General features: G+C 33.9%; 4 protein-coding genes across 4 annotated transcripts; 3 read left to right on the top strand and 1 right to left on the bottom strand.

Moving 5' to 3' along the window:
- Positions 1-886: 886 nt before the first annotated feature.
- LOC135846488 (E3 ubiquitin-protein ligase Hakai-like) lies at positions 887-3,364 on the top strand. The gene is made up of 5 exons (XM_065365602.1): positions 887-1,353; positions 1,475-1,550; positions 1,638-1,825; positions 1,910-2,098; positions 2,181-3,364. Exons 1-5 carry the CDS (start codon positions 1,288-1,290, stop codon positions 3,096-3,098), a joined length of 1,437 nt encoding a protein of 478 aa, XP_065221674.1. The 5' UTR covers positions 887-1,287; the 3' UTR covers positions 3,099-3,364.
- Positions 3,365-4,900: 1,536 nt separating this feature from the next.
- Positions 4,901-7,135, bottom strand: LOC135847362 (transmembrane protein 115-like). The gene is made up of 3 exons (XM_065366840.1): positions 6,306-7,135; positions 5,657-5,830; positions 4,901-5,583 (listed from the first exon to the last, which is right to left on the bottom strand). The coding sequence occupies exons 1-3, from the start codon at positions 7,007-7,009 to the stop codon at positions 5,385-5,387; spliced, it is 1,077 nt and encodes a 358-aa protein (XP_065222912.1). The 5' UTR covers positions 7,010-7,135; the 3' UTR covers positions 4,901-5,384.
- Positions 7,136-9,520: 2,385 nt separating this feature from the next.
- LOC135846489 (sorting nexin-30-like) lies at positions 9,521-12,312 on the top strand. Its single transcript, XM_065365603.1, has 10 exons — positions 9,521-9,943; positions 10,021-10,167; positions 10,237-10,347; positions 10,431-10,595; positions 10,684-10,882; positions 11,001-11,164; positions 11,247-11,366; positions 11,437-11,544; positions 11,616-11,750; positions 11,820-12,312. Exons 1-10 carry the CDS (start codon positions 9,818-9,820, stop codon positions 11,880-11,882), a joined length of 1,338 nt encoding a protein of 445 aa, XP_065221675.1. The 5' UTR covers positions 9,521-9,817; the 3' UTR covers positions 11,883-12,312.
- Positions 12,313-13,156: 844 nt separating this feature from the next.
- On the top strand, positions 13,157-15,192 carry LOC135849317 (mitochondrial chaperone BCS1-like). Its single transcript, XM_065369697.1, has 6 exons — positions 13,157-13,425; positions 13,518-13,604; positions 13,706-14,326; positions 14,407-14,625; positions 14,697-14,814; positions 14,898-15,192. The coding sequence occupies exons 1-6, from the start codon at positions 13,359-13,361 to the stop codon at positions 15,151-15,153; spliced, it is 1,368 nt and encodes a 455-aa protein (XP_065225769.1). The 5' UTR covers positions 13,157-13,358; the 3' UTR covers positions 15,154-15,192.
- The last annotated feature ends 14 nt before the right edge of the window (positions 15,193-15,206 follow it).

Here is a 15,206-nt window from a genome sequence, read left to right on the forward strand (position 1 = left end):
AACTTTCAAGACACATTTCCATATTCTGCATATGAATTTAATCTATTTTCACGAAGGATTTATGAAACTGTAGATACAACAGACTTCAAAGGTCTATACACTGTATACTTTTCACAGCTATCATCTCAAACTTCAAAGTAATATCCCTGTCACTTCGATTTTACCACCAACTCGAGTAACCATATTCTTCAGTACATATTTTTCTTTATTCATTTTGCAGCTTTTTATCATTTGATTGGCTTTGATTGATTAAGTACATATGTATGACAGTGGGATCAAAATAGATAATCGCATCAACTCAACTTTGAACTTAATGTATACAAAATACATAAATATCAATCATGTTATGTTACTCAATTTTTATTTGTTATGAAGATTTTCATGTAGAACTACTGAACTGGAAGGTACTCGTAATGAATTTAAATTAATTAGATAAGATTGAGATGCTTTCAGAAACTCAGAAAGTTCGAAATGTTCATCAGTTCATCAGTTGCGAAATGTTGACTTCACTTCTATAATTTTCAAACATCAAACACAAACAATGGACATTTTCAATTTTTATACTTTCACCAAAAAACTACATTGAGTAGTGGTAGTTATTAGTTGATGAGAAAACTGAGAAGATATTGTAGTTCAACTTCAACAGGTGCAGAGCATACCCAATAATCTGGTAAAACGGCTAAACATTCAGATTCATTGCATTATTCGATTATTCCAATACAAATACCTGCAATACTTATGCGAATCACGTAAATTTTACAAGTTCTTATCATAAACAGTGATAGTGACGTCATATATGGGAGTCAGCCATGTTGGGATCGTTTTGAACTCACTGTCCTGAGACGTCTGTTTATGACTCTCGTTTCTCCGGGCGCAGCGTTGCCACGAGTTACACCATCCAGTTTGTTGGGGGTCTTTCGTCCTCATTCCCTGTTTTTTTTCCTCGTCGTGTGTTTTGTCTGTGTTTCTGTTTCTCTGTGTGTGTGGTGTTTTTTTGATAAGGACGTTTCCAAAGTTTCGAACTTTCGAACTTTCGAATTTCGATATCATCAAGCATGTGATAGAACTAGGGAACTTTAAACTCGTAATTTTGTGTTATATTTTGTATCTTTTGAATTATCGACTGACGCGTTCTGTGATGTATTCGTATTGTAAAAATTCAAACCAATAGTTAAAAGTTTGAAAGTTTCCCATGTAGTTCTGACTGACTTGTTCACTCCTCTTTGTGTACGATCGGTCGAGTATTCAACTTTGCAGGAAATTACTAGTAGAATTCCGGCATCTGAAATGGATTCGGAAACTAAAAGTTCAAGTCGTGGAAAAGGACGCGGTAGAGGACGAGGCAGGAAAAAGGTATCAAGTGTACGGTTTCTATTATCAGTTTTCAATTCTTATTGACAGTTCTGTCAGTACATAGTCAGTACGTTCACTGTTGTTTTTTAAACACACTACTTCATACCTGTTTTTTTTGTAGGCCGCTGAAAATGAAAACAAACCCCCGGAAACTCCTGCAATACAGGAAGAACGCAATGAACCCGAAGCAGTCACTTGTAAGCGTAGAATTAGTATTTCTTGTTTTGCAGTACGGTAATTAGTATTCTGCATTTAGTAATGATTTCATAATATAATCTTTTCAGTGGATATGGATGCAGATATCACTCAGCTTGAAGCACCAACTTTTTCCACCATTAATAAAGGTCCACCGGAACCAATGCTGCGTTTAAATTGGGATCATAAAACGCATTTAATCGGCGAAAAAGTAATCAATCCCATGATACATTGTTGTGATAAGTGCAAAGCTCCGATTTTAATTTACGGTCGTATGGTAAGCTTCTGAAATGTGTAAATTTGCAGTGTGTATTAGTTCTTTAAAAATTGGATTTCAATAATATTGAAATATTTGGTTTAGATTCCATGCAAGCATGTCTTTTGTGCATCCTGTGCCGAACAAGAGAGCAAAGTTTGCCCTAGATGTCAGGAGAAAGTAGTTCGTATCGATAAAACCGGTTTAGGTACTGTATTCATGTGTACTTTTGGTGGTTCGAGATACGGTAATACAGGTTGCAGAAGAACGTATCTTTCTCAACGTGATTTACAGGTAACGCCATGCGATACATTCATATTTTGTAGTTCAATTATCGAGTATTCTGAATAGTAATTTATAATTACTGTTATTTTAGGCACATATTAATCATCGACATGTTACGGGAACATCCCAAAGTAAAGAGAATATCAGTACTAATCAAGTAATCCCATCTGTCAAGACATCGTTGTCATCTTCCAATCGCCTTAAAACGGTAGCACAGCATCATGCCGTAGCGAACGACCCCAGAGTCCAGAACAATAGCACGAGCGACTATTTTCATAAAATTCACTCCTCTTCCGGACATTCTACGATGTCTTCTCAGCATCAAACTTCGCGGCAACAGCAATCTCAACACCAGCATTCATCGTTATCGTCCCATTCTCAAGATTCTTTGCATCAAGCCCATCAACACATCTTGCATTCGCAATCGAATCAACTTCCATCTTCTCAGATGCGTTTACCGGTCAGTGGTTCGCAACAGTTGATGCAATCTGATTTCGGTAGCCCTTTACTCGTTCCGAATTATCCTCCTCCGTCTACTCTTGCCGGAGCAGTTGGTTCAGCATCTGGAATGCGTAGTAATCTCATCACGGTGCAATTAAATGATTCGAATGTCGATGCTGTCAACAACTCGATTGGTATGTCTCTGGCTGCTGGATTCACTCATCAGAGCTTTTCGCCTCAGTTTACTCAAACTTCTTCTAGTATTCCGTTTCCTGTCCCTCCACCTGGTCAATTACCCAACATGGGACAACTTTCGCAATCGCATCCTCCGTATTTTACCAATAGCCCGGTAAATTATACTTCTGCTCCGCAAGGGCATCTTAATACGTTCAGCCCTGGTCAGCAAACGCAAACTATTATGAATCAAACCATCATGTCAAGTCGTGCGCCTCCTATGGTGCCACCGCCGAGAAGATCCCAGTTTCCTAACGAACCGGTAATGCAGCCTTTTCCTGTACCGCCTTCGCATAGATGGCATCAGCCACCCAATCAAACAAATTTTTATTAAGGGTTGAATTTTATAAAAGGCCTTTATCGTTTTTTTTTTTTTTGGTTCTACTAGTATTATTTTTCATTTCTTCAATATTATTACGTGAAATTCTTTTTTGTATTACGGTTATCTTCTTTGTTAGTTATTTTGTACACATGATAAGTTTTGTATGTAAAAGACAGTTTTTATGGATACCGATTTCCTTCGAGGAATTCAATTTGTTAAGTTTGTAAAACGACGTTGATAATCAGCTATATTTACTAAGTAAATCTGTACTCGAATAATGTGTTGAACCTTATTTTATTGCAAATACTAGTAGTCGGGGAGCCCACTTAAGGATAAATTGCACCCCCGGCGATCTTCCGGGGCAACTTCTTTCTTCCAACATAGGACTTGCACAACATTTTCAAACTGTACAAAGGTAGATCGAAAGATCAAGCAAAAATTTATCACCTGTCAACATTTCAAGTGCTAAAGTGCGTTTTTCGATTTTTGGTGAATTTTTGAAAATCAAATTTAGGCCAAAAATGAGGGAAAAAATCAAAATGCTACCAAATTGACCAAGAAAGCTGAAATTTGGGACACACCCTATTTTCGACATGAAAATTCGATTGGAAACTGTTTCAAATTGTTTTGAGCAGTTCTGGAGCCTCCAGCAGATTTTTGAAACTCGAAATTCCCACAAAATTTCACCAAAATGGAGTTGGAAAGCTGAGATTACTTCTGAAAACTAATTTCAATGCATAAGGAAGTACTGCAGGAGAATTTCAAGTCGTTTTGGAGCCTCCGGCGACTTTTTGATAATTCCTGGAGCCTCCATCAGATTTTTGAAACTTAAAATTCCCGCAACATTTTACCAAATGGAGTTGGCAAGCTGAAATTTACTTCGCAAACTAATTTCAATACGATATGAAGTCGACTACATGGTGGTTTCAAATGGTTTTAAATGATTTTGAAACTTCCAGCTACTTTTTGAAAATTTAAATTTTCCAAAAAACACCACATGACCTCTCAAATAGTCGCTGGAGGCTCCAAAATGACTTGAAATCCACCAGCAGACGACTTCGTAGTGACCGTAGCGTATTAAAATTAGTTTGCAAAATGAATTTTGACTTTCCATCTCCGTTTGATGAAATTTTTAGGAAATTTAAAATTTCAAAAATCTCCTGGTGGCTCCAGTAATTTTTTAAAAATCGCTGGATACTCCAAAACGACTTGAAATCCCCCTTCAGTTGCTTCGTAGCGTATTGAAATTAGTTTGCAGAATTAATTTCAACTTTCCAACTCCATTTTGGCGACATTTTGTGGAAATTTCGAGTTTCAAAAATCTGCTGGAGGCTCCAGACCTGCTCAAAACGGTTTGAAACAGTTTCCAATCGATTTGGCATGTCGAAAATAGGGTATATCCCAAATTTCAGCTTTCTTGGTCAATTTGGTAAAATTGTGATTTTTTCCCTCATTTTTGGCCTAAATTTGATTTTCAAAAATTCACCAAAAATCTAAAAACGCACTTCAGCTCTTGAAATGTTGACAAGTGATGAATTTTTGCTCGATCTTTCGATCTACCTTTGTACAGTTTGAAAAATTTTGTGCAAGTCCTATGTTGAAACGCAAAATCGCGATTTCGGCTGACCTGTCAATCAAAATGGCCGCCATTTTGTAAGTAGGGTCACTTTTTTTTGAGTACAAGGGCTAGAAATGTTCCGTAGGACTCCCCCTTTAAGAAAAAAGTTGCCCCGGAAGATCGACGGGGGGGGGTGCAATTTATCCTTAAGTGGGCTACCCGACTATATGTAGAAGGGTAAAATAATTTACACAAGTTGAAAATTATTACTCGTTTACTTCATAGAGAAAAAAAAACAAGTATCATTCAACATCATAAAATAAGCACATCTTATTATGTAGTAATCGCTAACAAAGTTTCAATGAAATTCTCCAATGGAACACATTAGTGACTTGACATGAAAAAATCTCATAATTTATTACTGTACAAAAAATCACAGTCAATTAAAATTTCATTTTTTTGGAAAGCTAATAGGATAGACATAAATAGTACAAACTAAAAGACACATTTATGTTAATGAATCGCTATAAGGTAACAATTTTGGAAAATTATTTTTGAAACAGTTTTGTACAGTAAGTAATAATTGAAAGAAATTCCACGTAAAACAAAATCCTCGTTAATTCTTCACGAATTGAGGTGTTTTTATACAATACTCACTCACGCAGCACTACTCGCAAACGTGAAGGATTTGACAGATGATGAATCGAAGTAAAAGAAATTATCCTCAAACATTATTTGTGTTATTTTTGTTCATTCGAGATCAAAGGTTCATTTTCTTGGAATGCAGTCGAAATCGAAGCGTTGTCTCCAGAGTAAGATGGGCTATCGATTTTCTTTTTTGGCGAAGATGGTATACTTTTTTGTGGTAAAACTGCTCCTACAACTCGAGGTCGATCTGTTTTATTCAAATGTTCGCTCAAAGCTTTCAACGCTTTTTGTCTACAAAAAAAAGTGAGTAATTTAAAATACTGCCCGAGTAAGAAAAATGTACAGAGTTAAGGTGTAGACTAACTTTCTTCTTTCTTTATCATGATTAACTCCCGATGCGCCAACAGTTACACCAGTCAAGTCGTTCGAAGGGTCAATAATAGTAACTCGTTTCTTGCATATTTTCGTTTTCACTAACAAATCGAATATGGTATTTGCCAATACTCCAACGTACGGTTGAATAATACTCGGGAAGAAACTGCAACATACCTAACACAATATTAGTACACAAATATACGATTTGAAGAGTGATATTCCAAAACTCGCTTTGTCCATTTTCACAACTTTTCAGGAGAGAGGAAAAACAGTTTCCCTTTAAACGGGTAAATTGGCTTTTTAAGCGAGTTTAGCACTTTATTTGGGTGGATTTATGATGTAGGAGTGTAGTTATACATTTCATCCACTAAATACTGCTGAAAAAAATTTCAATAAAAATGGACAAAGCGCGTTTTGGAACATTATTTTTTTTTAATTTTTAGTGAATTGGCTATTTAGGTGAGTTTAACAACAGTAACACCTCATTTTGGTAGGTTGATGATGTAGGAATGTGAGTTAATACCTCATCTACCAGGTACCACTGAAAACCCAACTTTGATAAAAATGGACAAAGCGAGTTTTGGAATATCACTCTTCATTTGTTTTCTCACCATGTGTACAGCTAGATCTACACATACCTGGCGAAATTAAACGATTCTGACATATCTCCGATAGTGCCACTCGAATGTCTTTGATAGAACCTCAAATAAATCCAACTAACGTAGACGCCAAATGACATCATTACTGTATTGGTGCTTTGAGAAATTCCAACGAACCAAAATACAAACGAAAAAAAGAGAACCATCAAAGGCATATTTCGGTTGGTGATGCGTCCCAAGGGTGTTTTCACAATCAGGATATCAGGCATTATCTGTTTCACAGCCACCGTAACTCCGGCAACGTAACCAGATAATCCGTGAATATGAACATCGAACAAGTAATAAGGATACGAAGTACACATGTAAGCGAATAAGTAGAAGATAGAAGAGAACAGAGCAACTCCTATGTTTACTACGATGAAAAAACTCATTATTTCCGCCGGACCCCATAGAGGTTCGATTACTTTGCCACATAAACCGATCATCACGATATCGGTTAAAACGTTCCAAAAATGCAGCTCTAAAAAGCAAAATGTAAACGCAGACCATATTCGAAAATGCGGTGGTATAATATATCCCGGTGTGACGCTGATCACATCGACGGCAGTTTCAAAAAATGAAAATGAATAGCTGACGAAAACGATTAACCAAATGCATTTTACTGTGTTGCTGGTGCTCTTCAACAACGCGGCGATTTGTTGTTTGATGTAAATGAAGTTCTTCGCGATTTTACTCGTCGCCATTTAGACATTCGATGTTTCCAGAATTGAATCAATTACTTATTATATAAATCATTTTTAAAAAACTATTGCTTTACATTGAAATTTCATTAAAACACTCACCTAACAAAAAAATTTTCAAAAAAGTTTATCAAATTTTATTATCAGTGTTTTGCACAAAACCTTGTTTTGTCGTTCCACAGGTGGAAGTGGTGCAATGCAATAATTCACCGTCAGTTTCCTATTTTCAATTTCAATTTCCAACTCGTCGATTCTCGTCCCAGTAAACAAGAAATCGTTTTAAATAATTAGAAATTTAAAGTTTTTGAATGAGTTTTTAAAATTTTCATTTCAAATTTCAACTTTACTTTGAACTTTGAACTAACTGCTGTATTCGGGTCTAGTTTTTATTTTTATTTTTTTTTTGAATGGTTCCTGCAACTTGTTTCTTATTCTTCCCTTTCTTTTTAAAAAAGAAAAAAAATATTATTAATTCGATCTTGGGTATTCGTTTTTTTAAAATTAGAGTGCTTATTTCTTGCAGGAAAAAAAGCAATATTCTATTCATCTATTCAATTCTACTTTCAACAAAAACAAAGTTTCAACTTTGACTCCTTTCTTGTTGGACTTTTTTTGCTGCCAAAAATAATTATAATAAAAAATTGTAAAAAAAGAATCAAGTATGTTAATTGTTGAAGTTGAATAGCAAAAAAAACAAAAAAAACAAACGAACAAACAAACAAGAAGTTATCAAAGAACCATAGATACCTACTTTTTTTGGAAAAATTGAAAAAAACTAAGAAGACCTACGTTTGTATAAAAACTGTTGAAATTAAAATCTAAATATGTAAAAATTGCAAGAAATACCAGTAATTTTAATTAAATTGTCAGAAAAAATGATTTATTCCCCAAATTGCGGAAAGTACTTACCTTTTTTATTGTAGCCAAAAAATCTGCTTCTTGTGCCAGATAAAAAAACATAAAAAACAAATATTTTTAAAATAAAAATTACTAAAAAAAACTTACCCACCTTATTTTGTCAAAATATCGCGATGGAAATTGTAAGATCTATGTACTTTCTCACAACTTTCTTCAAAATTGAGAGAAATGCTGGTTTTTCAAATCAAAATTTCCAAAAATTCTTACTTTTCTTGCTAAAATTTTGTGAACATATTCTATGCTTTTTTGTATAATTTTAATTTTTAAATGAATTTTTTGTCAAAATTACAGAAAATGCCTCTTTTTCAACTACTTATACTTAATTGTCAAGAAAATCTGTTCTTTTGGTCTAAATTTCCAGATGCTTTCGATTTTATTACTCACAAAAATTATGCCTTTCTTGTCAAAACTACGAAAAGTAGGTAAGTAATGAGTTTATTTTTCAAAGTTACCAGAAAATTTTACTTTTTTTTGTAAAAATTCAAAAAATCTGTTTTTAAAAATTAAAATCAAAATTGCCACAAATTGTTGTGCTTTTCCCCCTTTTTTTGACAACATTTCCATAAAGGGCTTTTCTGTTCCAAAATATTCGCCTTTTTCTTACTTTTCGGTAAAATTGAAAACAAAAATGAAATCAAGTTTTTATTAAAATTAGGTGCCAAAAAATTTACCTGCATTTTTATTTTTTCAACATTGAGAGAAGTTCCATAATTTTGTAAAAACTATACAAATAAAAAGGACCCATTTTTGGTTAAAACTTCAAAAAAAAAAAAACGATTTTCAATGTCTTGTTTTATTTGAATAAAAAAAAATTGCTCAAGAAAATTTTTTTTGTTAAAATTTCCAGAAAGTGTTGCTTTTTTATGGTAAAAACTGTTTTCATTTTCGTTGAAATTGCAAAAAAAAGATCAAGTTTTGATCAAAACAATTCGTCAAGTTTCAAAAAAATCCAACTTTACCAAAAAGCAAAATTTATTGTTCAAAAGTTTTGTTTTGCTGCTAAAATCGCAAAAAATTCTTATATTTTTGAAAATGCAATTCTTGGAGAAAATATCATTCTGGGGAGTGGGAAGCGGTTGTTCGAGGAATACTAATTTGGAAATTCAGTAAGGTTACGCTTACGCTGGTTACGTAGTCATGAAATGATGAAAACAACGTTCGAGAAATACTTATTCGCGGGGAAAGAAGTCATTTTATTTCATTTAGATTTTAGGGTGATGAGAATTGGAGATAGTGGATTCGGAGGATCGTCTTAGTCCGAACTCCGAATTTAATTTTTGATATAAAAGTAATGGGAGGGGGATAAAAATCACAACTTCCGAGCTTTATTTTTTGTGTAGACCTATCCCTTGAATCAGGTAGGTACCTACTACTGAACAAATGGTTGGATAGTGGTAAAAAAACGAACGAAAATGAATTTGAAAAATTCAATTTGATAAATTCAAAGTTTTAAATTGAAAATATTGCATTATTTTTCCTCTCTCAACAGCCCCAGCCCCTCCAATCCAACTTAGGAAAACACCGAACACCAACCACATTGCACCACTTCCACCTGCGACAGGACAAAATAAGGTCGGATTTGTGACCTACTTCGACATCATTCTGATACTGATTTCTGAACCGTGAACGTCTTCTCTTCTCTGAATTTCTGATTGTTCTGATAAAAATTAGATACGAATTTTTAAAGTAATGAATTTTCTACATAATGTGGCAAATTAATAAGCCTTTATAAGTACGACTTTAGCAGATTATTGCTATAGAATGATCAGTTTTCCTTCGTGTCGATAATGTGTTCATTGAAAATTCATTATCTTATCACTTCTCCACTAATTTTGTTATTTTCATCGAGTTGATTTTTCCGTATTAGAAATCCGTCATACAACGCTGGTTTTCATGGCGAAAGAAACTAAAGCTGCAATTTTAGAAGTGAGCACCGATGATGCCGTATCATCCGAAAAAGATATAATCGAAGATCTTCAAACGCATTTAGAAAAGTCCTCGTCTGTAGATTATCACGAAGTATGTATCGATACATTTTGCCCTAATTCCATATCTTACAAATTAACATTAGTTATTTTTATGCTGATCTTTTCCAGAATGTCATTCCATGTGAAAGTTTCAAACTTTACTCTGAAGAAGAAAATCTTGATGGTTTAGTGCTTGATTTGAAAGTTGTTGTTGATAGCCCTCAGAGACATGTGGAATCATTCGAAACGTTCATTTCATATCGTATTTCTGTCAAGGTATCTGGTATGATATGTATATTTTATTCAAGGGGAGTTACCGACTATTCATACGAAATATGTTCGTAGACCTCGAGACCGGAGTTTGCAGAGACAGAATATGTAGTCCGCAGAAGATACAATGATTTCTTATGGCTTCGAAATAAACTCATCGAATCATATCCTACGCGTCTAATTCCTGTAAGTTATAATATTTGAAGCAATTAGGTACGAAATAACATCTGCTGAATTTCAAATTTTATTCGTTATTTTCATTCATACAGCCTCTTCCTAATAAGCATTCTCTGTTGGGTCATCTGGATCGATACGCCAAAGATTTCATCATGTTTCGAATGATGATGTTGAATAGATTTTTAAATCGTTTGGTTAAACATCCTATTCTCAGTTACAGTGAACATCTCAAAGTTTTTCTTACCGCGAGTCTAACGGTAGGTTAAAGTTAGAATAAGCTCGCATTCGATGGCTTGTTATCTGAACTTCTAACTATCAAAATTATAATTTGTGTTGAAATTTCAGGAATTATCTTCTTATCAAAAAAGTACTGGTTCAGGGCTGCTAACTAAAGTTTCAGGAGGAATCTACAATATTACATTGATGTGCAACACTAAAGAGAAAAGCTTGGAATTTGAAGAAGTTAAGAAATACCTGACAGCTTTGACGGAAAAATTGTTATCATTCGAGAAGGTGATATGTAGGATATACAAAGATAGAAGAGGTATTTATTTAATCTGTTATACCCTGAATAAACAAATAAAATTCGCGTACGTGCAGCTGTGTTTTTCGTAACACCTGCGCACGTGACTAAACGCATTCGAATTATGTTGTTGTTGTAGAATTAACTAAAGGAACAATTCAGCTGGGTTTAGATTTCGAAAAATGGGCTAGTACTGAGATTACTTTGTCACCTTTGCTGTTATCAGTTGGACAAGCTCTTAGTGATGTCAGTACCGTTCACGATACATTGCTGGTCAATTCGTTAGAATATGTTGCTTTATTGGTTAGCTATCGTTCCATTTACATTTTCCATTTTTCTACAAGTTTTTTCGTATTTTCCTAATTTTTTTGTTCTTCTTTTTAAGCCGGTGAAAGAATATTTGCTGTATGCAGATAGCGTGAAAGAAGCGCTTCTTAGACGTGACACTGTTCAAGTTCAATATGAATCGTCTATAGAAGAAATTCACAGAAAGAAAAATGATCAGGTTAATATTTTTTCATTTTATGCGCATTATTTTGGCCGCATAATTCATTAATTCGTGAATTTTTGCATAGATGTCGAATAACGATGGTGATAGACGATTTTCCATTTGGAGAAATAACGATAAAGAAGAAAAATTAGATTCTTCGGAAACATCTTCAAAGCTCATCACTACAGTAGAAGTACGTTAATATCATTGGTATACGAGTGAATTCAACATTTCTGTGGCTAACTCAATTATTTTGATGTTCAGAACAATCACGATAAGCTGCAAATTGCTAATGAAGACCTAAGATCGGATCTAGAAAGATGGAATATCGAAAAAAAGCACGATATAAAATGTATACTCTTGGCTTTGAGTGAACATTACATTCAGTATTATCAAAAAGTAATGCAATGGATTATTTCTCCTTTGGTTTGATTCGAAGATTTAATATAAGTATCTCTTTGTTTACAGAGTTTAACAATTTGGGAAGACAGTTTGAAGAAGATCAGTGTGCCATCAAACAAAAAGCTGTAATCAAAAAAATATGACTGCCTCCTGTTACCTTGGTCAATTGTTCTGTTACCTCTATCATTACGTACTTTTCCATTCTTCATATTTTCCATAATTTTTACGTTTCTATTTTAATAGAATATATTTTTTTAATTTCCTATTTCATACCAAATAAACAACTTTGTGATCGCACATTATATTTATTAAGTCATTATTGTAAAACATTTCACCTGTTTAGTGTTTATTTAGCTTTTTTACGCTTATGAAAATGCTATTTAAACATATTAATCGTTCCATATATTACTATAATCAAAGTCATATAATTTCCAAACTTGAAAATACGTTAAATATATTGTATTATATTATTTTGAAGACTGCATTACTGATTTTTTTTTTTGTTATGTACTTCATATAAAATACTATGATAATATGCGTAATAAAATATTTATTATGATCGTGTGAATATTTTTTTATAAGATGAAAATATTATGATCTTTTGCACTTTGACTATATATACATGGACTACTATCTTCATTGTTGCCGATGAAGCCGAAGTAATAGAGGTACTAGATCGGGAGCATCGGGAATTTTCATGCGCGCGCAGGAATTCCACCCACCCTCGCACCTTCCAATCACGGTGAACCACGGAGCGACGAACACCCTCCTACGTTCCAACAACCGCTACGCTCGTTGCAACGAAATCTCGCGCATGCTCAGAGCCCATGTCCCGATCTAGTACCTCTATTGCTTTGGCTTCACGATTCCCATTCAACAACAATAGGAGATAGCAGTCCATGTATATATAGTCAAAGCTTTTGCAGCGAAATGAACTTCCTGTTTTAAGGATGGTTCCAAGCCAATGCTACAAGTACCCAAAACCAAAAGTATCGTCTTTCGGCCTGTCGAAAGTAAGTTCGAAAGCTAACATTAGCTAACATCCTGTTGGGAAAATGCTGTAAAATAAAAGCTCAAAGCTGTGATTCCCCAACTTTGTTAATTGTTAGGTAGAAATAGAAAAATATCACCTACTTGATTATTTTAAAATAAATTGAATTTGAATTAAAATTTAAATTACAAAATATTCAATAAAAACAGATCGAAATGGAAAATTTTAATCAATTTTCAATTTTATACTGCTTCAATAAGGTTTCAATACTAATTTACTTCCTTCAAACATTTCCAACTGTGAAAAAATTGCAATATAAAAATGCACATCTACGAATAGGTGTTCTCAAAATGTGTACGATTTTTTCAGAAAATTGTGTGCACTCCTGCACTCAACACAACAACAACAAACAACTTTTGTTGTATTCATTTCACTCATCTACTTCTAATCTGCCAATCTCACTCTCAGTCGTGAAGATCGGAGTTTTAAATTATTTTCATTTTCTGCAAAGTAGCTTCAAAGGAGCCACTCTTTGATCGAATAAACCGCCAAAATTTTTGAAAAAATGACCAAATTTGAACACGAATAAATCTCCTACCATACGCTGATACAAAATGACATCAAACAGCAATGCAGAATATTCTTACATCGAAGAGGAAGAAGTTGAATTACCTGAAACTGGTGAGTAGAATGTAGATAAGTACTCAAACTTTCGTTGGAGCAATATTCAAAAAATAAATTCTAAACATTACATTTTTGCAAATATGTTGCAGGATTTGAGACAGAATGGGCAGAGATAGGAAATATACAGATGGAAGTAGAACCTGATATTCAAACAGATGAAAAAACAGAATTAAACGGTATAATTTTTAAACCCTAATCGTCTTTACACTCAAACCCGAGCTAAAAACTTAAGCTTTAAACGTAACAGTGCATTGAAACTTCCTTTCTCCTTTTGCAGCTCAAAACATCACTGAGAAGAAAAAGACGAGAAAATCACTGAATCGCTCTGCAGCGGATAAATCCATAGTAAAAGTAATACCAAAAGATGAAATAATGGAAAACTATACTGTCTCTACATCACTATCTTTATACGACGGAAATGCTCTGTTCGACGGGACTTTTTTCACTTTCGTTAACGAATATTATGTAAAAGATAGTTTGAAACAAATAGCAACGAGGAAATTTAAAGGCAAATGCGAATTATGTCAAGTTCCAGCGTTTATTGTCGGTAGTGGATCCAGCACGTACAATTTTCTTCGTCATTTAAGGCGTAAACATGGAGAAGAAGTATACGAGTCGTATCTATCGTATAAACAACTTAAGAACCCTAAAACTCGAATCAAGATCAAGAACCGTGTTTCCGCTGCGAAAAATGTTACTGCTGATGTGTCTTCTGAGTCTGACAATCTTGTCGGTACGGTTACAATGTATGTTGCTGACGAATTTGTATGGAAAGAGTTCGGAAATCCTAGAAATAAACGATCTCTCAAGTCAGTTATTTTAGAAGATGGTGTATCTGAAAGAATATTGGACGATGTGCGTGATTTCATTCTGAATCCTTCATGGTATCATGATCGAGGTATGCTAAATTTATTCTGCTCCTTGTAAACTCATTATTAATTTGTGAAATAATTTAATATTATTTTTTTTTGTGTTTAGGTATTCCTTATAGAAGATCGTTTTTATTACATGGACCTACTGGCTGTGGTAAATCATCATTCGTGTTTGCTTTGGCTAGTGAATTGAATTATGGTCTCTGTGTCTTACATACCTATGATGGCGAATTAACCGATAATAAGTTGAATTACTTGTTAAATACTACGCCGGAAAATTGTATCATTCTGTTAGAAGATATCGATGCTGCTTTTACCAAATTAGGTAATTATATTCGTCGAGTAGGTATCTATTTTCATGAGGTTATTTTTCAATTTTTAACGATTTTTCTGTAGAGTCAAGAGACCACAGTATATCTAGTCGACTCACATTGAACGGTATACTTAACTGTTTGGATGGTGTTACTGCTCCTGAAGGAAGGATATTATTTATGACTTGCATCGATAAAAAAAGGTATAAATTCTTAAATTTTGAGCAGGTTGACTCCTTGAAATATTTTCATTTAAATTAAAAATTGTACGTGCCTTTATTTTCAGGTTAGATCCTCTGTTGTTGAGACCTGGTCGTATCGATGTCAAAGAATATTTTGGATTTTGTTCTCAAAATCAAATAGTACGATTATTCAAGAAGTTTTATAAAAGTTCTGCATCAATCGCGTTGGAATTTAAGCAAGAAATTATAAAAAGTGGCAAAAATGTTAGTCCTGCTCAGTTACAAGGATTTTTTCAATCCCACAAACACAGTGATTTGGAACGATTGAAGCTGGATATCCACCAGATTTGGGATTTCTGACTGAATTTTTATATTGTGATAATAAAATAAGTTTCTGTTGCTGGTTTTCTTTT

This window comes from Planococcus citri, chromosome 5 (genome assembly GCF_950023065.1).
Source record: "Planococcus citri chromosome 5, ihPlaCitr1.1, whole genome shotgun sequence".
Lineage (NCBI taxonomy): Eukaryota > Metazoa > Arthropoda > Insecta > Hemiptera > Pseudococcidae > Planococcus > Planococcus citri.